The following is a 26,358-nucleotide window of genomic DNA, read 5'->3' on the forward strand; positions in this document are numbered from 1 at the left end:
CAACACAGTTTAAAAGTCCACGTCTTTGCTGAGATTCAAGGCACTCTCTTGAGTTCCATTAAAATAAATCATATACTTCCAGTCCACAACTGTATGGAATAAATATTCAGCCAGGAGGAATGGGGGCACAGGAAGGAATGATAGGACCAACGAAAGACCAGACCCCCGCAGGGGAACCACCAGATCCTGTAGTGACGTGTCTGGCTGGCACCTGAGGCTCCTGATAGAATCTTGGGTAGCCCCGCCTCTGCATTTCTTCTGGCTATAAAACACACAGCCTCCGTCTTGGGCTGGCTCTTCTTGTAGATGTCCTGTGGTTTTGGCATCTCCAGCACCCTAGGGCTCCACTGCAAGCAACTTAGGGTTCGCCTTTACAGTGATGCGCCATGGCGTCTCCAGACCTCCTTGCGGGGCCTCTGACCCTTCCACACACTGCCTGGCCTGTCTGGTTTTTAGGGGCCTTGGTGCATGAAACCTCTCCATCATTCTTGCATCTTTCCTGCCTGTTAATTCAGTATTTTATAAAGCTGCCAAGTTCTGCTGTCAGCTCGAGAAGCAGCCTGCACCCCTTTTAAAAATAAAATAAAATAACATAACCTTTGTGTGTGACACCTTCCTAGGCCAACTGTTTTGAGAAAGAAAGCCCTTCTGTTGCCTTCTCAGGTCAGGCTTTCTCCTTTTCGTGCATTTTCACAAGTTAGAGCCTTCAGTGGGTGGGGTCTTCCCCTTAGAGAACCTTTTCTATTGTCCCAACATGGTGCAGGAAGTTACTTTGTTGTTTACTTTTTGACACACGGTCTCATTTCGCAGCCCTGGCTGGCCAGGGACTCACAGAGATCCTCCTGCCTCTGTTTAGGGTGTGCTGAGACTGAAGGCGCACAGCACCCCACTTGGTAGATATGTTTTAAGGTGCTGATCTCTTTAGCAATTACTGCGGTTTTCTCACGCTCCTTGTTTATAACTTTAACCGTGTACACAAGTCTCCTTGCAAACTTCACATTTTTCTTCTTTATGCTCTTCTTCACTGTAGATCTGCACAAGAGCAGGGAGCAGCCTGAATAGGAGCAGGCCACAGACAGCCTGGATGCATGAGCTTGTCTTGACAAGTCTCCCATCAAACAAATTAGCTTGTTGCTTCTCAATTCCGCCTCATTCAAGTTCTCAAGGCATGGGCAGAATGAAGCCAGATTCTTTGCCAGAATGTAACTCCAATGGCCTGGAGCCTTGTTCCCGATAGAATCCTTGCTCCTCTATGAAACCGAAGAGTTGGGCTCACATAGCTCAGTTCTTCCAGCATTCTGGCCTTCTAAACTCTCATCAGAACGGCCCATCAAACTCTATTTACAGCATTCTCCTTCTTCTGGAGTTCACAGCTGCAAGCTCTTCCATATTCCTCCCCAAAACCGGTTCCAAAAGCCTACAAGTCACATGGTCAGGCTGGTTGCAGCAATGGCCGCCACTTCTTGGTCCCAATTTTCTGTATTTGTTATTTTTCTAGCTCTTGGGACAACAAACCTGACAAAAGAAAGCAAGAAGGAGGCATTTATTTCGGCTGAGTGTGTGAAGGTAACAGTCTCTTATCCTAGGGCAGCAGGAATGTGAGGGGTTGGTCACATCACATCCACACCCAGGAAGCAGAAAGCATGGAATGCTGGTGCTCAGCTAGCTCTCTCTTTTTTTATTGGGACCCATCTAGGTGTAGGGCATACATAGCTTTCCACCTCAGTTAACCCAGTCTAGAAACCCCTGGCAGCCATGCCCAGAAGTTTGTCTCTTAGGTGAGTCTAGAGCTTGTCAAGCGGGCAATCAATATTAACAATCACAAAGAATGGTACCTCCAAGGCATCCTCTGTCCAGCTCTACTAGTTTCCAATGTTGCTCTTGGGTCTTTTCCTGTCTTATACATTTTTCTCAGACCATCTTTCTAAGGGTTCCCAAACCTTTTCCTCCAACTTTTCTGGACTTTCAAGCTCCGGTCAGACGGCTCGATAGACAGGATGGTATCATTAATATTCTAAAGCTCTCAAGACAGGAAGCTGGGAATTCCTAGTTCTCCCTCCTCCTCAATGCTCTCTGAAATCAGTTACCAACTCAGGCTGGGTCCACCCTTGCATAGCTCTTCACTTACCCACCCCCATCCTCATGGCCACAACCTGAGCTTAGACCCTAGCCCCTCACAGAGGAGCTGTGTGACGAACTTTTCCTGGGACGATGAAACACATCCCTACTTATCCCAGATAGGGAACCCATGACAGACCAAAGTAAGGGTACCACCAACATCCATCAACTTGGTGAACCAGTGAGCTTTGCTGAAGTCACTCGCAGGAATATGGACGAGGGATTACTTACAGAGACAGAAATGTCTCAAAGGCATCTGCATCCCCCAAAGCCCACCCCAGCCTGGGTGACAGCTCACAAAAGCAGGAAACCTGGCACACTCTGAACAGCCTGCAGGCAGGTCAACAGAGTGGAGAGTATCCTTTCCAGGTGCCTCAGTTGGTCTAAACCTCTTCCAGCTTGGCTGGTTTCTGAATCTTTCAGGCTACTGGGTGGGTCTCAGAGTCTTCTTTGCAGCTTTGCTTGTCTGAGAATTCTCCTTGCAGCTCAGCTTCCTTCAATCTGAGAGGAACTCTCAGCGTTTATTGCTTACTCTGGCAGGGAGGGGGCTAGTGAATCTAGTCAGTTTCAGGGACTTCCTGAAGCTATTTTGACTTGTTTACCTTCCTACTTCCCTGCAGAACTGAATGTTTCAGAGAAATGTCACTGCCTTCCCAGATTTCCTTATCGCCAGGCTCTCTCTCCACAAGCTTCCCCAAAGTCAACTGATTATGATGTTGCCTTGTTCACATTATTGCCTAGATCAGTGGCCTTAAGGAAAGTGAAGATTAATTTTTATCATCTTAGCTAGTCTGTAGAACACTAGATAAGTGGTTAAGCATTATTGTCAATGTTGTGATGAGGTGGGTTTTTTTTTCTCCTTTGATGAGATTGATATTTTAATCGGTGGACTGTGAGTAAAGCAGATTTCCCCCATGGGTAGGTGGGACTCATTCAATGGGTTTGTGTGGGCTTCCATAAGTCATGCCCTGTGGGTTCTGCACTTGTTAGAGTTCACATTCTCATGACTTCCCCACCCCCATCCCTTCCTAGTTCTGTCTCTGGAGTATCCGGACTTGAAGTTACTCTTTAGTTTCTTCAGTCAACTTAGCTCATATGCTCATTAGGAAAAAGCACCGGTTCCAAGAGAACATAGATTTGACTACAGATAGTCTACTAGAGTTTGGGTGAGCTTTCTAGACAACCACATGGAACTGCTCTGCCCCAGGACGGGTCACATCCTCATCCCTCTTCCCCATCCCCTATCCTAAATGCCCTACAGTTCCTAGGACCTGCTGTGTTCCTTTGCCCAATATATCTTGTACATCCTGCCTGTCAAGGTCCCCTTCGACAGCACACTCCTCTGACCAGGCTTTGGGGACCCTCGGCCTGGGTCGGCCTCCACTCTCCTTGGCCTTCAAAATTATACTTGCTTGATCGAGACTGAGCTACCCTCTAGTGATGGGGTCTGAACTTAGAACCACCAGGCTTGGCGCTGGCAAAGGGCTGCACAAATGTAAACAGAACCAAAGAAAAGAGGAAAGCGCAAGTCTCAGTGAATGAATGAATGGTTTCGCGGGCTCGCAGCTAGCAGCAGGAGGCGCTGCCCAGTAGTGTGTGCCTTGCCTCTCCCCGCAGCCGGCGCGCTCTGCCCGCCACTCCTAAAGGGACTCGGCTGGGGCCGCAAGAGGGGAGGCGACACCCCAGTTCGATCGCGCGGCCGTCCGGACCGCGAGAAGGAATCGGCGAGGAGGGGGAGGGGCATGCTGTCTTCTTTCATTCTTCCACGCCAGGGTCTCCGGAATGAAAGCTGCCCCCAGCCGGGCCAGAGCGAGGGGATGAAAGGCGGCCCTAAGACCTCTAGTCGAGCCTCGTCCCGCCCGGATTTCGGAAACCGGCCTAGCCGGGGGTGTCCCGCCGCGCGGCCGCCCGACTGCGGGAGATAGGGGGCAGCGTCGCCCCTCGCGCGGTTGCTCCCGCAGGACGCACAGCCGGGCTGGCACTGTCCCATCCCAACGTGACGCCCCGCCCCGTCTCTTGGATCAGAATCTCAAATCCCTTCTAGCATCTTCCCCTCTCTCCGCTGGGCCTTTGGTATGCCCCAGGGGACAGATGTCTTGGGATCTTTAACATTTGGGATGCTGCAAATGCCGAAGTTAAATGAAATACCTCCGGGGAGGGGAGGCCCGGGGGAGCCTTGGGGAGAGGGAAGATGGGCGGGACCAACAGGTCCTGAAGCTGCGCGGAGGGCGCGGGGGGCGCGGGGGCAGGCGCGGGGCGCCCGAGCTCGGTGGGACAGGTAAGGCGGAAACTTAGTGAGCGGGACGCGGGAGAACTGGGGGAGATCGAGCCCCTGAACCTCGGTCTTCATCCTCAGCAGAGGGGGTCTTTCAGGGGCACGGGGGTCATTTTACCAAGAGGTCGAGAATTCCCGAATTCCTACACGAAAGCCGTTTCCAACGGCTCAACCTTTCTCCCTCGACCCTCTCCCCAGGCCGGTGGCTCTCCTGGCCAGGTTCCGGGAAGCCAGAAAGCAGGCAAACAAAAGGAGCCCAAGTCCCAGGCCTGCCTGGAAGGGGAGGGCGCGGTGGGGGAGGGGCGGGGGGGGGCAGGACAAAGGGGCTTTTTACTGAGAGCCTAGAGGTTTGATTGCAGGGTGCATCCCCGGCTAGCCCGAGTTCCCCTACCTGGTTTAGCTTGGGTGAACACCTTTCCCAGTAGCCAGAGAGAAGAATGGAGAAAGAAAAACAGTAACGGGGGATGGTCTTCCATCCCTCTTGCCCAGAGTCCCTGACAATTTCCCGTCCTTTCCCGGCTGCGAGCTCCCGCGGCTGGCCATTGATTTGTTAATTCATTGAGTAAAGTTGTGGGAATGCTGGTGCCTGTACTTTGCTGGGGGGGCTGTTGGGGATGTGGTGATGGTAAGGATGAAGGACGTGGTTTTAAAAAACTTTGGACTCCTAGCCTATCACAGAAATCTAAAGAAGGAACTTCGGGCCAGCGGCGGGGAGTGGCGTATGGTTGGTTACAGGTCTGTGGAAGAGTTTGGACACGAAAGATTTTGACGAGGAGGTTTTCCCCGGGAAGGGCTGTCTTCCACCGAGATAGGATTCCAGTGCCACGCTAGGAAACCCCACTCCCTCGCCTGTCGATGATGGTCTTTCTTGTCGCCAGTGCTCTGGGACTGGGGATCAGAAGTGTCAGCTTCCTGGTTCCTAGAGTTGGGCACTGAGTTCCAAGTTCCAAGCTACCTCCGAAGTGCCCACCTATCTCTTGGTGTGGCCCCCTCCCGACCCCCTCCTTGGCAGGAGGACAGTCGGTGTGTCAGCTGCATTCCAAACCTTAGCTTTTTTTGTTGGGTTGGGGAATTGGAGTATTTAAAAATGAAGGATCAATGCAAGCAGGTTGGTCTGCAGGTCCATGACTGGTCAGGGGCCTGCTACTCATCTTCAATCGAAGTCTACTAGAGCACCGGGTTTCTGCAGAAAAAGCAAAAGCTTCGAACAAGCTCTGTTGCACAGCTGACCTGCAAGGAGGCTGGGAGTGATAAGTGACGCTCTTCCTCTCTCTCGCATCAGTGGGTACTGAAGAGTGAGGAAGCTACCCAGCTTGCCTCTTTGCAAGTTGCATATTTCTTTTTTTTGGGGGGGGGGCGGAAGGGGGAGACTTATGTTCTGCTTGAGAGCGTTTGAGTTTGTGATATCACTGCCCTGGCTTCTTCTGCTCAAGTCCATTCTTGAAAAGCTGGTTTCTAGCAGCAAGAATCGTTAGTGAGGGCCTGGAGGCTTTTCCTGGAAGACAGCTTAAGGAATTTATGTCCTGGTGTGTACAGGCCTTAACCCGATTTCGATTTCTGTCCTTGAATTCAGGTGGCGTTACCTGAGGCCATAGTTCTTAATTGGGTCCAAACCGTACACCTCAGGCTGCGGAGGCGGCATCAGTATCCGTGGCTTTCCCGTGAAGTCGGTTTCCTACCGCACTGAAGTTGATATGTAAAGAGTTTCATTCATCCGTTGTTTGAAATGACCCGTTGCTGGGTCTTCTTTAATGTTAATAATGAAGTATGCATGCTGTGACGTTTTTGTGGTTTCAGAACTGTACTTCAGCATAATTGGGCTTCATAATCGGTCTATTTTATACATTAAAAAAAAAAAAACTGAGCTGAGTTAAATCTAGAGACTCCACCACCGCGTCCCCAGTTGGAGCTGGGGGATGGGCCAAGGCAGCCCAAGCCCAGAGTCAACCCCTCACAGTCCCTGGAAGAGTGTGTAAACCTGTGGGGGGATGGGAAGGGACTGCAGTATTGTGGAGGACTGGGGGGGTGGGGTGGGGAAGGGTTGTGGGTTCTTTGGGAGGTTCAGGGAGCATGCTCCCACAGTGGGGAGGGTCTGTCCCCTGTGAGGGCCCCTTGGCCTCCGCTTGGGGAGAGAGGAGGTGGTCAGCCTGTAGGACTCCGGGGCTAACATTGTTTGGAGAGAGGGTGTGTCCAGGAATGTGGAGGTATGGGAGGGGGGTTGTGTATAGAAGGAACGGGGTTGTGGTGAAGGCAGACTGTGACACGGCTCTGCTCCGGAGATGCTTCTCTGGCATTTAGGGAGAGTGAGGACAGGGTGTCTTAGGGACTGGGAGAAGGAAGCAACTCAGGTGTGTACCGAGTACTGGATCCTAGGTCCCAGAGATGGAGGATGGAGGTGATGGGACAAAGGCTTGAGAGACGCAGGCCAGTCTGCCGTGTATCTCTGGCCTCCGGGAAGAGGCTACCGTCAGCCTCAGCTCTAAGCAAGTTTGCTTGAGGGCCAGTGGACCGAGAGGCCTGGAAGCCGATTTTTTTTTTGCAGGGAACAAGTTTCATGTTCGTGACTGTTTCCCTGCGTTTGGAGAGTGGAGGTTACTGTGGCTCTCCTATGAAATAAGGGGTGACCAGACTGTACGGGCCAGTGCCCCACAGAGCATTGCTGCGGATGGGTGTCAGTTCCAAATGGGGTGGAATGCTCTTGATGTTGCTGGGATAAGAAGAAGACAGCTTGGTCCTCGCCCCTAGCACCCCAGGGTCTCTGCAAAAGCAATCCTGGCCTGTTTTTGTTGTCCATTTGGTTTTGTTTCTTTTTTAGGTGCTGGGTTTTAAACCTAGGACCTCTGGCTTGTGCTCTACCAATGAGTTACATATACTCACAGCTGTCTTTTCCTCCTCCTCCTCCTCCTCTTCCTCCTCCTTTTTTTTTTTTTTTTTTTTTTTTTTTTTTTTTTTTTTTTTTTTTTTTTAAATATAGCATCTTGCTCTGTTGCCCAGGCTGGTCTTCAGTCTATGGGTTCATACAATCCTCCTGTCTCGGATCACTAGTAGTTGGGACAGCAGGTTGCTACAGGTGTCTGCCACAACCCTCAAGGCTGCCTGAGGCTTTTAAATCCTAATCTGGGAAAACTGAGGCCGTGACCTCCACCTGTGTGTAGGGAAAGCAGTGACCCTGTGTGTCTGTAGATTTTCTGATGATGCTCCCTGCGGACAGTGGATTTTTTACTCTGTTTTTTTTTGGGGGGTGGGGGTGGGGTGGGGCTTAACATTCCTTAATTTCTAGAAAGAGAAAGTGGGGTACAAGGGAGGCTGGAAGAACCATTCAGGACAGAAGGGCACGGAAGTACTTCACAGCTCAGCACGCTGTATTAGGGTTCCATGTGACTATGGAAATCTGACTCTGCTGCCTGCTGGTTCTCTTTCATGGGGAGCCCCCTTTTCCCTGCTCCCCTCGGCCCGGAAGTGCAGAGGCCTAGGAGCTGCCTGCCGGCGACTGCCAGCAGCCGGATTAGTTCAGGGAAGGACTTGCTCACCTGCTCCTCCCCTCTGACTCAAGTTGTAACAAGTAACCTGGTTCCCCTGGCCTGGCAGCCTGGGAGAGACAGCAGGCAGGCGGGACCGATGAGAGCGAGAGCCAGGCCATCGGCGGTGGCTGGCGTGTGGAGAACTTGCTGGAAGCAAGAGCACCAGGGCCTGCTTGTGACCTGAGAGACCCCGGGGTGGTATGAGAGGCACCTCAAACCCCTGATCTGAGAACAGGAGTCTTCCCTGATCTGGACTGAGCTCTGGAGCAGGTGAGAGGGGCAGGGGCGGCGGGGAGGCCAGTCTGTGGATTTGAGCTGTAGGCAGACCAGGAAATGGAGGGAGCCCTGGACAGACATGGCTATCATTCCCCACACCTAAGGCTATATCTGGGCTCAGGAGTAATAGGGGGTGCTAGTGGATTTGGAAATGGGGACCCTGTGAGCAGGTCTAAATTTTCAATAGAGATGAACTGGGATAGAGAGGACCTGGCTTTAGGGGCATACTTGTGATGGGGAGGATCCCCAGTGACCCCCCCCCCAGAGAAAATATGCTGGAGTTTCTCTCCCTCCTTCTAAGCCTGCCTCTCTCCCTCTGGCTCTGTCTGGTGGTGGCTTTGAGGCGGTGGGCTGCTTCTGGGCTGGCTGGGAGGGTCAGTGAGGCAGAGACTCCTGAGTTGGGGTTGGGGCTGTGACCTGAACTACCTTTATCTAAAGCAAGACCTTCCACCCTAGGCCGGAGCTCTCCTGGGTGGGGCCTGGGCTGCCCCTGTGAATTCTGGGGAAGTTTCCTCACATTGGGGAGCTGTGCTATGTGTCTGCATGGGTGTTATTCTCAGCCTGGTATTGCCCAGAAGGTCTTAATTCAGACCTAGGGGCTGGGAAGGGCCTTAGGCCTGTCTGATTTTTGTGATCTTTGTGAGGAAAAGCAGGGTTTAGGAGGCCGGAGACCCTCCTCACTGTCCCAGGAAGCTGCACAACTGAGCGCTGAACCCAAGTCTCTGGGCGGGTGCACTTTGCCCCCGGAGCAGCAAGTGAGCCCAGAGCTGACCCTGCATCCTCTTGGGTGCACAGAGAATACCAGAGCCTTGAGAGAGAAGCTGGGGGAGAAGACATGCTAAGCCATCCCTTAGTCTCCAGACGAACCCCCCTGTCTGCAACAGCCCAAGTCCCCCTGAGAGGCAGGGCTGGAGTTATTTCAGCCTTTCAAGGCAACGTCTTAGTGGTTAATAATTAATTAGCAAGTGTGACTAATTGATGGCTTCCCTTCCCATTTACCACCCCCCCCACCCCGTCCAAAGCAAAAGGACTCCAGGTGGCAGCTGCCATCCCTGCTAGAGTCTTGGTCCTGCTTCCTAGTTGAAGATGAGCTTGCCCTCTTCTGGGGAGGGTAGGAGCTTGGCCCGAGGTGGGAGGAAGGCCCAGCTGCCTGCTTCTCTGGGCTAGAAAGAGTAAGGATCTGAGACAAACAGCACAGCATGAATTAACAATCACCCCTAGCTTCCTGGAAGTACCAGGGGTTGCATGGCCAGTCCTTTAGTGTGTTTGGAAGGTACCACGCCAACTTTTACTTCTTGTATTCTTGCCTCCATTCTTCAGACTTGCTCAGAAGATTGAAATTCCAGAGTGCAAAGTCCATGTCGGTTTCAGGGCCTTGGTTTTACCCGTTGCTGCCCATGGTGCATTGATAAGCTGTGTGCTGTTTACACAGTCTGTTAAAGCTCTCCTTCCTCACCTGCTCTTTCGGGCTGTCAACAGACACCGGGAGCAGGGCTGACCGTAACCCGCTCCTCTCCGCTTTGCTTAGCAGTCGGTTCTTCCCGGGACCACCATTCTACTCTGTTGTCTGTCCCGCCGGGACGAAGCCCCCCCCCCCCCCCCCCCCCCCCTGCAGCCCTTGTGCTCTGTGGAGGCAGAAGGATACGTTCCAGACAGGAACTCTGAAGGACTTTTGGACTCTTGCTCAATGGGGCTGACTCAGTGAGGAGGTGGTGGCTGGCCTCTCCTTCCAGACCTCCGCCTGGGCTCCACCCGTCCCTCCTTCCCCCCTGCTCTAGCCAACAGCTGCCAGCCTTGGCCAGCTGGGATCCCACCGAGGGTGTGGGCTTGGGAAAGCGATAAGAGGTGGTCACAGGTGAGTGGTGTGCTGGGCTGTACCTACACCACCCAAGTGCCATCCGGTCATAGGGAGGCAGAGAAGCCGGTGGTTTTCTTTCCATCCTTGGTAACCTGTAGTCGGCTCCCAGCAATCCAATAGACCCTTCCCTCCTAGCTGTGGGGTATAGAGTCTGCAGGTTAGCAGCTCCTCCCTGGGAAGGCTTCTGGGTATTCTGATGGCTTGGGATTTGGGGACAACTCTCTGGCATGGAGTTGCTTCCTCGACCTACAGGTGAATGACCAGGTCCAGACAGCATGGTGCCCTGGTCCTTGGGTCCCAGACCGGCCTTGGCTTTGTGCTCACTGTCCAGCCATGTCTTGCAGTGCCTTTAGCCGGTGGGACAGTTGGCCATACCTCCTACCTCCCATGCTCTCTAGGTGAGGATGGCTATACCTCATGAAGACACCTTGTCATCTCCGTCCTTTGCCACCCTGTCCCATCTTCCCGCTTTTCGTCTCCTCTCTGTTCTTTTTCTGGTTCCTGTACAGACACCAGTTCAGTTAACCCCTTTGGACCTAGAGGACTTTCTTCGGAGGAGACCTAGTCGGGGGGAGCTAGGCTGTACCCTCAGAATGCCCCCACCCTAGGAAACCTCTCACCCCAGATCATTCCAGAAACATGATCCTCACTTCCACTCCCCCCCCCCCCCCAAGCATTGAACCACAGGAGGCTTCACAGAGTGTTTTTGTTGTTATTTTCTCTTAAAAGCTGGGGAAACTCCAGGTACCCTCCACATCCTGGCCCAGGCTGGAACCGGCCGAGCCCCTTCTTCCTCTGTGCCCCCTCCCCCCAGAAATTCATCATGGAGAGTAAGGATGAGGTCAGTGACACCGACAGCGGCATCATCCTGCAGTCTGGTGAGTGATCTCGGAAATTCCCGTGCCCGGTCCCTGACTCCAGCCTGAGTCCCTAGGCCCTGGGCTAGTTACACGCTAAAAACTCCCAAAGGGCCGTGGGAGGAGAGGGTGGGGAGAGAGGCTTCTGCTGGGGAACTGGGGGGACAGGAAGGTCTGGCACCTCTAGGAACTGCAGTTTTCCTTGCTGGAAGGCACTAGCCAGGAGTTTCTGTCCTGTCTGGAGCAGGGATCCGCCGTGTCCAACTTTAGCTCCGGCGATTACCAAGAAATTGAAAACTCTTGTCTAGCTGGTGTTAATGTCCCTGTCTCTCTGCTAAGCCTGAGCCCGTGGGTCTAGTCTGGCCTGGCTTTGATAGAGGGCAGGAAAGGAGCGGGGAAGACACCGTTCTGACCATGAGCCCCTCCTCGATACAGGTCACCTGGTGGGACGGCTCTCCCTGTAAGGCTAACCAACCTCTGGGCAGCCAGGAGACATGATGTTCTGTGGTTGGGACACAGACCACAGCAGCTAGCCTGTAATTTGTGGGCAAGCATGAGACGGCAGGGGTGTGTGCACTCCCAGAGGTGGTCAACAGTGCCCTAGGGATTCCGCCTTGCTTCGGGGTTCCTGAGCAAGTGTCCCTCGTCTTCCTGCAGGCCCCGACAGCCCTGTTTCCCCAATGAAGGAGTTGACCAACGCGGTACGCAAGCAGCAGAGGGCCCTGGAAGCGAGGCTGGAGGCCTGCTTGGAGGAACTGCGCAGACTCTGCCTGAGGGAGGCGGTAAGGCCCCTGGGGGCCCCTCCCGCCACAGACTTAGGGTTCATCTGAGGAGCCCGGGAGCTATGTTTTAGGGTATTGAGGCCAAGGGGAAGGCCACATTTTTGAGGGGATTGGAAATCAGACTGAGGTCTGGGCCTGGACTCTCCCTCATGTGGGTTCGACCTGGACACTGGGTAGAGGGGAATTAGAACTGGCAGAGGTTTCCAGTACAGGAAAGGAAGAGATGAGGTGCTGCCGAGGGGCCAAGGAGATGGAAGCACATTTGGTAACTGTGCCTTGGGTCAGGGTAGCCCTCAGGAGGGAGTGGCCAGAGGGAGCGAGCAGAGTGCGCTTCCAGAATGGGAATGAGAAGACGGCTGTGGCATGCTGCAGGTGAGGTAGGCAAGAGATTTCAAAGGTCTCTGGAATGCCAGGTCCGTGCCATGTGGAACTGGACGGCAAGTTTAAATGGTTGAACAAGGGTTGAGCAAGCGGAGAGGGGCCTGACTTGACTCTGTTTCCCCCGCAGGAGCTGACGGGCACTTTGCCCGCAGAGTATCCCCTTAAGCCAGGCGAGAAGGCCCCCAAGGTCCGGCGCAGGATTGGAGCAGCGTACAAGCTGGATGAGCGAGCTCTGCACAGAGAGGTGAGGCTGTGTCAGAGGTGACGGCCGCTGTGCCTCCTCCCCAAAGGCTGACTCCTGAAGCCGCCCAGTGCCCCGGCCACCTCTCTCATCCGGTGTGGGTGCTGGCCGTGGTCATCCGGGACTTCTCCTCATGGCTAGGCCAGCTGGCTCTGAGTAAGCATGCCACCTCAGCAGCTGGAGAGCTGGGAGCTCAAGGGGAGACGCTGGGCTTGGCCCTAGCGGGCAGAGGATTAAGAATACCAATAACCACCACAAAGAAGCAGCGGCCGGGGAGGTTGGGGTAGCACAAGGGCTGTCCTTTCTCATCCTAGCTGGAAGGAGGTGGGGTGGCTCTGGCTCTAGGTGACCTGCCCCTTGGCGAGATTCCCAAGGGTTGACGTGCTTGGTTCTTTGGGGTCAGGAAGGAAAGTGTCTCACTTCAATCCTCGCCCAGCCCTGCATAGCAGGTAGCTGGGGTGGGACTCTTGCGCTAACTTTTCATAACGACGAGTTGGCTTTGAGCCCCTCCCGCCGCCGCGCCGCCCCCGCGCCGCCCCCTTTGCTCTATGTCCCTGGACACCGCTGTCTGCTCGGCACCGGGTCAGGGCTGCACGGAGTGTTCTTTTCCCCAAACGCGCCAAGGGCTTCTCGGCCCTTACTCCCAACCCCTCTTCCTCAGGACCCCCTGAGCAGCCTGGAGCGCCAGTTGGCTCTGCAGCTTCAGATCACCGAGGCGGCTCGCAGGTTGTGCGCAGAGGAGAACCTCAGCCGGCAGGCTCGCAGGCAGCGGAAGCACGCTGCGCTCCAAGAGGAGAAGAAGCTGAGGGAGCTTGAGCGCTGCCTGGGTGATCGGCGGCGGAACAGCGAGCCCCCGCCCACCACTGTGCCCTCCCTGGGCAGAGGTGAGCCCGCTTCACACAGTGCAGCAGCCCTGTGCTCCGTCTTGCGTTATGCTTCTGGCTATTGCCTGTGTTAATGTTTCGCATTAGCGCCATCCGGGTACTCCTTCCTGGGTCCACACAGACTCCATCAAGGCATCTTTACCTTGGGAGACCTTCTCCATCCCACTCTCTTCTGCATCTCCTGCATCGGAACCCAGTTTTACAGGACTTTCTAGGCAGAAGGCATTTCTCTGCTTGATCATAACCCAAGGGTTTATACATTCTGGAATATTATCTTCAGGTTAAAGTGCAGTAAACCAAAGGTTTTGCAGTGATGCACTTCCCTGTAGCTGGTCCCCATGGACCATGTCCTTCCTGGTCCCCATGCTCCATGCCTAGGTCATCCTTGGGAACCTGGAGTAGAGGGCAAAGAATGATGTGTTCTTCCATGCCATGGCTGATCAAGAAAGCCGGAAGAGCATTAGACTGACCCAGGGCCTAGTGGCCAGACCCTACTCTGCTTCCAGTTGCTCTGGCCCCAATATCATTCTCACTCCCCAAGGCTCTAAGAAAAAAGGCATTCTCTTTCTGCTCCCCATTTCCCGCAGGCCCTGGGTATGGAGGTGATAGCTGCTGACTGAGGCATAGTGATCCCCAAGGGCCACCTCTGTACTGAGCCATCAATGATGAGATGTGTCCTGTCCCAATTGGTCTCAACCCCTCTGGTCCCTCTCCGGCATGTACTGTTCGGAAGCTCTTTTGCCCATAGGCACTGCTATTGCCAGGAGCCTCTGCTCAGAGTGGGGTTTGGGGCGGAGGGACTGTCGTGACTGCTGCCATCGAGACTGGTGACACTCCTTGTTGGAAGTGGGGAAGCAGGCCAGGACCTGCCTGTGGCTCTGGCTTACCCCTGTGTAGGAGGGAGAAGTCGAGGTTCTCAGGGCCTTTGGCCCAGAGAAGATGGAGGTGTGTGTAGGAACCGGCTGGCATGGCAAGCGATTTGTTCGGCTCCAGCACGGACCCTGCCCTCCACACGGGCCTGAGGTTCTGGGTTCTGGTGCCCTGGTTTGGGAGCGCAAGAGGAGGTCGTTCTGGACTGGTCATTCCTGTTCTGTGGCTCCTCTGTCACTGTCCTCGCCTGGAAAGGAGGAAGTAGAGAGAGATTAATAATTAGTTTGTGGCTAGAGGGTGTTTTCAATTCAAAAAGGAAAAATAAGCAAACAAACTCCAAAAAAAAAAAAAAAAAATCAAAACGAAACCCCACCCACCCACCCTCTTTGCACACAAGGGTTATTCAATTTGAGAAAGTAATTAGCCAGGTGAGGGTAATTAGTCAGTTCTCTGCAGGTGGCAAGGAGCGGTCAGGTGTTGAGCTAATTTTGAGAATGAGTGAGTCTGAGAATCACCCCCTGAACTCCTAACGCAATGGGGTGCTCAGTATGTGTTTGTTGATTGACGGTGTCAGTCTTGAGCAACACTGCCTAATAGGAACTCAATGATGATGGAAATGCTGTGCTGTCCATCTACTGCATGTAGCTACTGAGCATTTGATCTGTGCCCTGGGTGACGGAGGAACTGAATTTTTAATTTGAATTAGTGGTGACACACACCTTTAATCCCAGCACTCGGGAGGCAGAGGCAGGTGGATCTCTGTGAATTCAAGGCCAGCCTGGTCTACAGAATGAGATCCAGGACAGGCACCAAAACTAAATGGAGAAACCCTGTCTCGAAAAAAAAAAAAAAAATTAATGTAGCCTCATGTTGTGTGGTTTGGTTTGTCGGGCAGTGTAACTTTGTAAGTATGGTCTCATATTGACATCTCTGCCTGGGGTATTCTGCCAGGACTGCCGGGGGAGAATTGTGGTAGACAGAGAGCAGGACAAGGGTGAACCAGGACAGGGTGGAGACAGACAGGAGCATCTCAGGAGCCACTGGTGTGTGGCAGCCGGTCCTCCCAGCCTCCACCCTGCAAAGCCAGCATGTCTGGAGACTTTCCTCATAGCATTTCACCTTCTGACGCACCAAACTGATAGTGTTGTTTATGTGAGGATTAGAGGCGATGGGGACCCGGTGTCTTCCCAGACCTTTGCATCCTAACCAACGCCTACAAGGTGAACCCACATAGACCTGGTGGGCTGCGAGAGTAACTCTTGGGTAACTTCTTCAACTTGACATTTCTCAAAAAAATAAAATACTTTGTTCTTAAAATTTTTGTCGAAGACCCGAAACAGAGAACCAGCATTCAGTAAGAGGGCTTCTTTTCCCTGGACCCAATGCAAAGGTTAGCTGTTGGCTATGCAGAGCTTCGGCTGGCTTCTCAGCAGCCTAGCCGCAAAGCCACAGACAGTAAGAATTGCTATAGGTAAAGCTGATGTTTGGTTTTAGTTACAGATCATAGATTGGCAATTCTCTCCATAAAGATCTGAGAGAGCAAATATTTTAGACTCTGTAGGTTATACAGTCCCTTACCACAGCCAACTCTGCCATGTCAATGCTGAAGCAGGGGGATGACATCACGGATTGGTAGTTGTGTCTCAATACGACTTCACTGGTGAAGTCGGCCCGTGGACTGGATTTGGTCTGTGGGCCGAAGTTGACCAGCCTTTCTTAATGAAAGATTTTGGTTGTTCATAATTAAATCGTGGGATTGGATTCCGAAGTTAAGGCTATTATCACGTTCACGTTATGAAATAGAACTTTAGGAAAAAATCATCTGACAGAATGTGGACATTATGCTTTAGTGAGGTGTACGATGATAATATAACTAGGTAACTTTGATGAACAATGCCTATTTCATGTTATCCAAAGGCAAAACCCTCAAAATGTCAGATGAAGTTGATATTTATTAATGTCAATTAGATAAACGGACAACAACATTATTGAAATATAAAATTTAACACTGTTTGTTCTTAAAAAAAAAAGAGAGAGAGATTTCAAGATGGTTGAGACAGTTTGCTCTTCTTCGAACTTTCTGGTAATAACCTGTGCTGGCTGACGGGAGAGCTAATCGGGGGAACGAGGCTCTAGCCAGACTGGCCGGGTGTGAATTTTTCAGCAGCAGCCACCTTTTTGGTGGATTGACCCAAACTCCTTGCTGGGCTAAGACTCAGTTTCCTCTGTTACATGGGGATGATAGTATCTACCTTAGCTGTTTGTTATGTGTGGGTTTTACATGAATGAGTGTGTGCAACATGTTCAGGAAGTATTGGTACAGTAGCAACATTAGCCATGATTAATGTTTTCTCATCTTCATTTTCAAATAGTTGAAAATGCTTTCTGGCTTCCGTCTGGGCCACTCGGAGTTAGCCTTAAACCCCAGAGCATTACATCAGAAAAATAAGGCTCCTCCCAATTTCCTGAGTGTCAACTGCTGTTGTTTCACACGGAACTGCCATGCTCCATCTCCCTCAGGCGACTTGCACCAGCACCAGCAGACGCCTCTCCTGAGGGCCGGCTGGCCAGACCCTGCCCTCAGTTGGCCTCATGGTCCCCACATCCCCTCCCACCCCCGCTGCTCTTGTGGGTACTACAGGAATTCTTCTGTGTCAGACCCTGGAGATGAGCTGCCCTGGTGATGTCTGAAGATTACAGACACCCTGGCAGAACGCTCTTCATCCTAAGAGCCTTCTCAAAGGGCTTTCCATCTTTCCCTTTATCCCCAGGAAGTCCTGCTCTTGTTGGCTGATGGGAAGTCTGTGGTCCAGAGCCTTGAAATGGCTTACTCAGGGTGGCGTGGTTCAGGATAGAGCAGGATTAACCTCACCTTTCCTGCCTCCCGGACCCTAGTTTGTGAATCCTTTTTACCTCTAAATAACAAGTTCTGAACACGTGCTTTCGTGCATGGCGGGTATTTCCTGGGGCAGTTCAGCGGCTCTCCTGGCAGAGGCATTGGGCTGCTGGACTCCGGGCTTATCTCTCACTTCTCTTCCCTCTCTGTTGCAGAGCTCAGCGCCTCTGATGATAGCTCCCTGTCGGATGGGCTCCTCCTGGAGGAAGGTGAGCTGGGAAGTCTGGGGACGCAGTCCAGACCGTGGGGATCTGCAGTTCGCTAGCGAGGATTGCAGAGTTTAGGGTGCTGATGAAGGCTGGGGTACCAGCTAAGGGTCTGTCTCAGACTGATGTCAGTTTCTGTGTGTCCGGTGGCCACGTGCCCCGTTTGAGGGTGGGGGATGTGCTGAGCACCTCTGTCAATGGATTCTTTTGATGAGGAAGGGAAAGATGGCCCGTTAACCCCGGGTGTCTCTGCTTCACTCAGAGGCTGTATTTCGGAGCCAGTTAGAGCCAGTTAGTGGTCTACTCAAAATCATTGCCGTGGTTGAGAAGAAGGTAGAGCTGGAGAGGAAGTACACGTCTGTGGAGTAAGGACCTTGTTTAAAAAGACAAAGAGTATTGAGGGTCAGAGTGGACTGAGAAGGCAATGTGGGTGTGCCCAGGGTGTGCCCAGGCCAATAAGGAAATGGGGCACCTAGGTGCAGCAGAAACCAGAAAACTAGCTCGCTGCAGACAGGCACCGTGAGGGCTGTCTAGAAATGTTAGGAAGTGGAGTAGAGAGAATCAGGAAAGAGGCAGGTGTAAAATTAAAGCGGGGCCTGGCGGAAGGGAGGGAGTCCTAAAGAAAAATAAAACAGCTCTTCTTATCTGGGATTGGGGCTATGGCCTGGAGCAGTAGGTCAGGGCACTGAGGAGCCAGAGCAAGGCACAGGCTGTGGAGGTTCTGGCTGAGCCGGTTTTCCCCAGCCTCTGCCTTTCCTACCCCTGCAGAAGAGTCCAAAGCGCCGAAACCTGCCCCAGAGTCCCCGGCACCACCTTCGAGGCCGCTCCCACCCCAGAGCCTTGAGGGCCTGGAGCCAACAGGACCCGAGTCGGGCGGCCTGGAACGGGCCCCGATCCAAAACAGTCCGTGGAAGGAGACCAGCCTGGACCACCCCTATGAGAAGCCCAGGAAGTCTTCAGAGCTCAGTAGCGAGTCCAGGTCAGCTGGGGAGGAAGGGGGTCGGGGAGATCCTGAACAGGTGGAAAGTGCCAGGGTGGCCCAGACTGGGAAGGTAGATCGGGGGGGGTGGTGTGTGGGTGTGGGACGGACACGGGACATCGGTACGTGTGCAGGTGGTCACTCTCCTTAGCTGTGTGATGCCAGAGGTGTGAGAACTGGTAGCTCTTGGGAGTGCTGACACCTTGTACCACTCCCTTTGGGGCCCTCTGCCTCGTGAGCCTTTAAATTAGTCATTCTCAACCTGTGGGTCCCGACCCCCTTGGGTGGAGAACCAACCCTTTCGCAGGGGTCACCCGAGACCATCAGAAAACACAGTTATTTATGTTACAATTCGCAACAGTAGCAAAATTATAGTTATAAAGTAGTAACGAAGTAATTTTTGGCTGGGGGATCCCCACCACATGAGGAACTGTATTAAAGGGTCCCAGCATTGGGAAGGCTGAGAACCGCACCTCTAAACAAAGACATTGCTGTCGCTGACCTACCACCAATCCCTTCGCAGCAGCCCGGCCACCACCCCTCAGGAGCAGCCTAGCACCTCCAGCCTGTGGCTGCTGGATCCTGCCTCCTGCCATGTGGTCCCCGTCCGAAGTGTTCCTGGCCAGCGGCAGGGCCGCACCAGTGCCCCAGCTACCCCTGAGATGCAGGGCCGGAGGGGCCAGTCGCAGTCTCTGAGGTGAGAAGGCTGCCCTAGAGGTGCAGAGGATAGCCCATTCCTCTCCCAAGCTACACAGGTACCGCTGAGACCCCCTGGGTGACACATGGCCAGAGCCTGGGCTGTTCCTTTACATCCCTCCCCGGGTGCCTCTCCGAAGAGGTAGAGGCTGCTCTTCCACAGAGCTCAAAGCATTTCGCTCACGAAGGAAGCATTCCTTGACCTGGGGCGTCCAACCTTGCCCTGTTTGACTTGCACTGAAGATCGTTGGTTTATTGTTGGTCGTGGACAATGTGCAGTTCCCTCTTCCAGCTGATGTACAGTTGGTTCTCGTTATTCATGGTAGTTGTGTTCTACAACATTGCTGTAAACACACAATTTCCTATAGCAGTGGGTCTCAACCCCTTTGGGGGGTCAGATGACCCTTTCACAGGGGTCGCCTAAGACCACCGAAAACCCCGACTATTTACATTACAGTTCGTAACAGGAGCAAAATTACAGTTACAAAGTAGCAGCAAAGGTAATTTTGTGGTTGGGGGGGCCCCGCCAAAACACGAGGAACCGTATTAACCGTCACAGCATTAGGGAGGTTGAGAACCACAGTCCTATAGGGAAATACAAGCTTTGGTGACAGTGTTGCTTATTAACTGAGTAGTGTATATATCCTTATTAAACATGAGTTTCTGTTTAAGGACACTTAATATATCTGTGGCTTCATTAACACTGAACTCACAGAACTTCATTAACTAACGCATGTAACTTAGTCTGAATGAAGCTGGTCTGGCAGTCTTACTTTCTCTACAAGACACTTCACAGCACTCTTGCGCTTAGAAACTGCAGGGGTCACTTCAGCATCACTTGTGGGGGCCACTTTAAATATCAAGTAGCCAGGTGTGGTGCCTCCCAGCCCTTGGGAGGCAGAGGCAGAGGCAGGTGCATCTCTGTGAGTTCGAGGCCAGCCTGGTCTACAGAGCGAGATCCAGGACAGCCAGGGCTACATTGAGAGACCCTTTCTCAAAACAAGCAAGCAAGCAAACAAACAAAAAAAAAAAATGATCAAGTCACCCCCTCCCAGGTACACTAAGTGATACCTCAGGACGTCTAAAGGATGAAATATGATGGCGGCGGCACGCGGACTCCTATTTAGTTCTATTTCTTTGTGGGGCAGAGCTGGGGGAGGAACTGAGGGCCGCGTGAGTGATGGAGACGCTTTCTACATGCCCTCAGCTGTGTTTTGTTATTGTTGTTGTTTGTTTGTTTGTAGATAAGGTTTCCCTATGTAGTCTAGACTGGCCTGGAATTCACCATCCCCCTGCCTCAGCCTCCTTGGTGCTGTACCTCTGTCCCACCACAGCACACTCAGCACTTGATTTTTGTTCGGCCTCTGCTGGAGATGTGCACGTAAAGCAATCTAAATTCTTTGGTGTATCAAGTGACCATGAGTATGCGCGAGTTCCTTTTCTCCTTCGATGCTGGGACAAAACACTCGGCAAAAACAACTCAGTGAAGGAAGCTTCCTTTTGAGATGCTGTCCACTGTGTAGGGAAGGCGTGGTGGCAGGAGGGTGAGGTGGCTGTCCCCCTGCATCTTCGGTCAGGAAGCAGAGAGAGAGGAATGCTGATGCCCAGCTCACTCCCGGTCCTTTTGTTTGTTTTCCTGGAACTCACTCTGTAGACCAGGCTGGCTTCGAACTCAGAGATCTGCCTGCCTCTGCCTCCCGAGTGCTGGGATTAAAGGCGTGCGCCACCACCGCTCAACAACTCTCAGTCCTTTACTTCAGCCCAGGACTCCAGCTCAAGGAGGGGTCCCACCCATGTTTAGGGTGGATCTTCTCACTTCAACTAACCCAGTGTGGACACTCCCTCGCAGACATATTGAGGTTTGTCCTGTAGATGATTCTAGATCCTGTCAAGTTGACAAGCTTGGCCATTGCGAAAATGCTGTGTATATTGGCTTTGGAATTAGCAGATCAATTTTAGCAATTAGGTGATCTGTCTGGCAAATCTGAAACCCATGGATAATGAAAATCAACTGTGTGTTTCTTCCCAGCTCCCGCTACCCGGTAATAGTTTCAGTCAGTGAGGAATGAAAGGTGGCGTTAGCCATGCCTACTTGGTGCCACCAAAGCCTCCTCAGTTTGCGTATCAGGTAGCACTGGACGGACGCAACAGCTGTGAAGTAAAACTTATTTTATATTGTACCTACCACCAAGGTCATTTTATAAACAATGTCTTTGTGCAAAAGTTTTAAAAGGCAACCCAGCCCCATGCCTGGTATGTAAGCAGGGCAGGGGCTCGATTTTTAGCCCCCGAGGGATCCTGCACTGCATGCACCCGCCCTTTGGAACACATGAAAGCTTTTCACATTTACATTAGGTGCATGACAATGTCTAACCAGAGTTGGAATGAAATGCTACTGAACATAGCCTGCCCTAGCTGGCTGAGCAGTGTGACATGGATGTCGCAGAATGTTGGCCCTTCCTAACTGTGGACTGAGTCAACTGAGAAAGCAAAATACTATAAAAATCACATATGTACCGAACATGTACAAATTCATTTTGCAGGGTTGGGGAATTGAACGTAGGATGTCATGCATGCTAAGCAAGTGTCCTTACCTCTGAGCCACGTTACCTGTCCATCAAATTCTTTTTTTTTTATTTATTTATTTTTGTTTTTTATTTTGTTGTTTTGTTGTTTTGTTTTGTTTTATTTTTTTGTTTTTTGAGACAGGGTTTCTCTGTGTAGCTTTGGACCCTGTCCTGGAACTCGCTTTGCAGACCAGACTGGCCTCGAACTCACAGAGATCCGCCTGACTCTGCCTCCTGAGTGCTGGGATTAAAGGCATGTGCCGATGCCGCCACCACCACCACCACCGCCACCTGGCTGTCCATCAGATTCTTGTCACTATTCCTAAATAGTACAATATGTGAACTAGTTACACAGCATTTACACTGTATTGGGAATTGTAAGCACTCCAGAGATAATTTAAAGGCCACAGGATGTATTGTGTGTAATACTTACCTATTTTGTACAAGGGACTTGTGACCTGGATTTTGCCAGCGCTTGTGGAATCAGTTTATCCCGATGTGGAAAATGCTAGAAGGAATTACTTATGTGTGAATGAAGCAGGCACAGTATAGCAATACAGCATGTAGGGAGGGAATGTATTATCCTCTGCACATTAGGACAAGACTGAGGAGGTCTGACCAGAGTAAGACCTAGCACATGCTCATTGCCCTGGCCTCCAAGGTCATTACTCATCACTCCAACGTGGCTCCTCTCCAGCTCAACGCTTTCCTGCTTTCCTCTTCAGGGTGGACTCCTTCCGAACGGGTGTGGAAGGCCGAGGTCGGAGTGCCTTTCCCCGCCGCCGCCCCACTCACTACACGGTGACCGTGCCAGACTCGTGCTTCCCGCCCAGCAAACCCCCGCTGCCACACCCTGCCTGCCACTCTTGCTCCGAAGACAGCGGCTCTGACGTCTCCAGCATCTCCCACCCCACCTCACCCGGCAGCAGCAGCCCAGACATCTCCTTTCTGCGGCCCCTCTGTCCCCCTGAGCCACCTCGCCATCGTGGGGCCTGGGGCCCGGCCTGCGGCCGAGAGCTGGCCACTCACTACCCGAAACTGCTGCTGCCCGCGGGATACTTCCCCACGGGGCGCTATGTGATGGTGGCCGAGGGCCACCTGCCACCGGGCGAGTGGGAGCTGTGTCGCGCCGCGCTGAGTGCCGCCTACGACGAGGAGGGTGCTCCCCTGCGCTACCAGCGCCTGGTGCCCTCGCACAGCCGCATCGTGCGCACGCCCTCGCTGAAGGACAGCCCTGCGGGCAGGGGACTCAGCAAGGCCGCCGTCTCCGAGGAGCTCAGGTGGTGGCACGAGCGGGCACGTCTCCGGAGCAGCCGCCCCCACTCGCTCGACCGCCAAGGGGCTTTCCGCGTCAGGAGCCTGCCTCCCGGGAGGGAGAGCTTCGGGCGGGCCTCGGGACCCCGGACACAGGTACAGCTTCCCCTGGGGGAAGACAGTGGAGCAGCAGACTTCCGGCCGAGTGATCCCCAGTTAGGAAAATTAGGCCCCCCAAAAGTATTTCCTCTTGGCTTTAGAAGGCACGGCTGACTTCCCTGGGCATGCATGGCTCGCTCTTGTGGCTGCTCTGTCTAGTGTCTACTAGTGAAGGAGCACATTCCCAGTGTGCCCTGGTAGAGATCATCCTCATAGATAGCTGGGGAGATTTTTTTTTTTTCCCCTAACGGCTTCACAGATGATCCACAAAACAGATACACTTCCTCATAACCAAACATGCAGCCCTAATTAACCCCTGGAATTTCCTGACTCGAGGGCCCAGGGCAAAGGGAGAATCCAGGGCAAAGGGAGAATCTGGAAAATGGGTTTGCAGAAAGCAACTCAGTGCAGCCAGGCTGAGAAACAGATGGTCTCATAGTTAACAGCTGGACGACCGGGATCTAAGCCCAGGCCGGCTTCTTGTAAGTTCTCTGCTCCCGTGGGGTGCTGAACTCGTAGGTTTCCGGTCCTACCCCCCCTCTAAAGGGTAGGCATAGTAAGTAACCCCTCTCAGGGTGGGTGAGAGGCCAAAATGATTAAGTGATAATGTTGTCACCCAGGCTCCCAGAGGGTAGGTTGTGGTGGTAGTATGCAGGATTAAGATCACTCTGACTTCGGGTAGGGGTGCAGCCTTGGTTTCTGGAAGCCCTGTTTCTTCGTCCTGGGAGCGAGCAGAGCAGGCATGAATCATTCCTTTATTCTCCTCCCGTGATTCAGAGGCTATGCAGGGGACACGCTCTGGAAGTTACCAACAGGCTGCTTCTTTGAGACCCCAGATTCCGAGCAGCCCAGCTGCATCACCCCCCCCTCCCCCCAGGTCCTTTGGGCGGTTTGCAGCTGCAGTCCCTGGCTGGGCAGCACCCTGGCCCGGTCCCAGGCTGCACACCCTTCCAGCTGACATGCTTTTCCCTTCCTGCGAGCTTGGACCTGTCTTTGGTCTAGGCTTAGCCCATCCCAACCTGTCAGACAGGGACGGTGATGAGACATGAGTCCAGGAAAGGTGGGGGAGAAGGTCAGGGTGCCCGTCACACCCCAGAGAACCTGGAGTGGTAAACAGATGAGGGGGTGGGGGTGGGGGGTACCTGGGAGCGTCGTTCCTGGGGAGGGCGGGAGCCGACCCCCGGGGCTTCACAATGGACGGCCTATGCCTTTTAAGCAAAAGCAGTGGTATGAGTGAGCTCACAGAGCTGACATTCCCACCCGGTTTGCTCATCCGCCTCTCCTTTCCTCCTGCCTGTGACAGGTGCCCCCAGTGTGTGTCCTCCGGAGGTCGCCAGACGGGGCTCCCATGCAAGTCTTCGTGCCCGAGAACGGAGAGATCATCAGCCAAGTGTAACTACTCGGCAAGCCTTGGCCACGACCGGGAAAGACTTTTATATTGGAGCTGGGGTTGGGACCCTCACCCTTAAAGGCTTCTTTCGGCTCTCCTACCCTCATCGCGGGCCGATGACTCAGAGCTGAGACCTTTCTTTTTTTACACGAGTGTTTTCCAGAAGCCCTGACGTGAGGATTTATATCTGTGATTTGTCTTCAAGGTTCCGATAATATGATTATACTTCATTCCCCAGAGTCTGGCCTTTTGGACTTGAGGTCTCGCTGGGCTAGTTGACAGCATTTGTCTTCTTATGCGGGAAAAGTGTCGTAGAGGGCCCCGTGGGATTCCCCAGATGCTCTGTGCCTTCTTTCTGAGGTAGCTGCTGGTTCTTACCTGCTGGAGGCAGAAGGTGGTACACACGCAACAAGGACTCTTCCTCCCTTGTTTCCGAGATCTCTGGGTACCATACGCTGGGCAGGACTCTCCTCTCCCCTTTATGTGCTCTATGATGCACACCGCTCAAAGGCAGGAAAGGGCAGTATGTCCTGGTGGAGCCTTGTCTTCCTGCCATTTTCCTGACTCCGCGGGTCTCGGTTAGCAGCCCTCACCCCGGTTCTGTCTCCATACCCTCAAGCTCCCAGACCACTGAACCTGGAGTTTGGGGCTAACACGAGACTCTCCAGTCAGGGGCCTGGGCTAGGGGGCTGGTTGGTGGGAAACACCTCATCCTTCACAGCCACTTCTGGACATTGTGAGACTGGGCTGGCGGCCAACTATGCCCTCTAAAATCTTCCTAGTCTTAGACACCAGCACCTTGGAAAATTATATATATATATGTCACTTCTGTGGTGTTAGAGGTGTAAGGAGGCAGTTATTGCCCCTTCCATTTTTCTCCCCAGCCAGCTTCTGCTCTGAGAAAAATCCCTGTTTGTTCACACCTGGAGAAGCCCACTGATGACTCCTGATGGGGTGTTGGATTGTCTTAGATGACATGAACGAATTGTCCCAGGTTCTGAGACCAGGCAAGCCAGGAAGCTGCCTGCGCTTAGACCGCCCGCACGCTTAACTTTCTGATCCTTAGGCCTCCTTTGCTGCCTGGTCAGATGCCCAGGTCGGCATCTTGCCTAGGAGCAACTAGGAAGGTTAGCGATGTGATTGTGTGTGGCCGTCTTCCCTGGAGCACGCCTCCAGTTCTTCCCTGGACTGGAAAAACACTGATCCCCACTCCAGTGGTCTGTTTCTCCTGCTGGAGAGAAAACAGCGTGGCCCCATTGCACTGGGGTTGGGGGAGGGCCAGTGTTAGGAATCAGGAGGCTAGAGGGGGCTTGAGGGGGATGCACAGGGCGTTTCTGTCACTGTGTTCTTACTACATCCTCTGGTGTCCCAGCTCCACTCTCCACATTGTGTTTGAATGCCCTGCTTTGGTTTGTCTGGCTTCTGAGCCCCTTCCCTAGTATAGAGATGCCCCACCCCTGTACCCTCCCACCCCACCCCCCCTCCCAGTGTGTGCTCTGGATCCCTAAGTGCCTTAGATCCTAGTCACAGAGCTGGGGACCTTTGAGCGCTGGTCCCTTCCCACACCTGAGCATCCTTCACATTAACTTATTGGTCTCACCTAACAGCTGTTTCGTGTGTTTGCACCTTGGCGGCGCCCGCAGCTGACGGGCGGAAACTGTGCAACACTGTGCCACATACTTCAATAAAGTCTGATCGGCCCAACTGAGGATGAAGGATTTTGTGTGTTTGTGTTGAGTTTTTCTGAACAAAGGCTGTGCCCGGCTCCCTGAGGGGTTTGCCTGACCATTCCAACTCTGGCCATGTCCCTAGGGAGCAGGTGGGGTGGCCGAGGGGGCCCCAAGCTGCTTCTCTGACCAAAGGGAATCCTCCCCTGCTCCTTGAGGTCTCCGGGGTCCGAGAGCTGCGCTTTGGAAGTCACTTCCTCCAGAGCGATCGGACTTTGGGGACAGCCTCACCTCTGATTTCAAATGGCCCGAGCCAAGCAGTCGTTAGAGGCTGGTGAGAAGATGTTCCTTGCGACTGGAAAAACAGGCTTTCCTTGGGTAAGGAGGGGCTGTCCACAGCGCCTCCCTCTACCATGGTGTGGGTGTGGGTGGGGGGATGGGAGGCTGCAGCTTTCACTGCTGCCCAGTAGGGGGTGCTCAG

General features: G+C 53.1%; 1 protein-coding gene across 5 annotated transcripts in view; it reads left to right on the plus strand.

Annotated features, from left to right (window-relative positions):
* The window catches only part of Inava (innate immunity activator), a 31,897-nt gene extending 5,971 nt beyond the window's left edge, over positions 1-25,926 (plus strand). The window contains exons 1-10 of one of the 5 annotated variants that reach the window (XM_028857537.2): positions 4,026-4,396; positions 10,778-10,926; positions 11,563-11,687; positions 12,196-12,312; positions 12,971-13,193; positions 17,115-17,168; positions 17,934-18,144; positions 18,668-18,841; positions 22,133-22,817; positions 24,124-25,926. In XM_028857537.2, coding sequence (XP_028713370.1) covers positions 4,194-4,396; positions 10,778-10,926; positions 11,563-11,687; positions 12,196-12,312; positions 12,971-13,193; positions 17,115-17,168; positions 17,934-18,144; positions 18,668-18,841; positions 22,133-22,817; positions 24,124-24,216 — 2,034 coding nt within the window. In that variant the 5' untranslated portion in view covers positions 4,026-4,193 and the 3' untranslated portion in view covers positions 24,217-25,926. Of the gene's footprint in view, positions 1-4,025; positions 4,397-7,674; positions 8,185-10,777; positions 10,927-11,562; positions 11,688-12,195; positions 12,313-12,970; positions 13,194-17,114; positions 17,181-17,933; positions 18,145-18,667; positions 18,842-22,132; positions 22,818-24,123 lie in introns of those variants that run through there. The other 4 variants (XM_037211375.1, XM_037211373.1, XM_037211374.1 and 1 more) reach the window with 4 other exon arrangements.
* Positions 25,927-26,358: the final 432 nt, after the last annotated feature.

Source organism: Peromyscus leucopus, chromosome 15, assembly GCF_004664715.2.
Source record: "Peromyscus leucopus breed LL Stock chromosome 15, UCI_PerLeu_2.1, whole genome shotgun sequence".
In the NCBI taxonomy this organism is placed as follows: Eukaryota; Metazoa; Chordata; class Mammalia; order Rodentia; family Cricetidae; genus Peromyscus; species Peromyscus leucopus.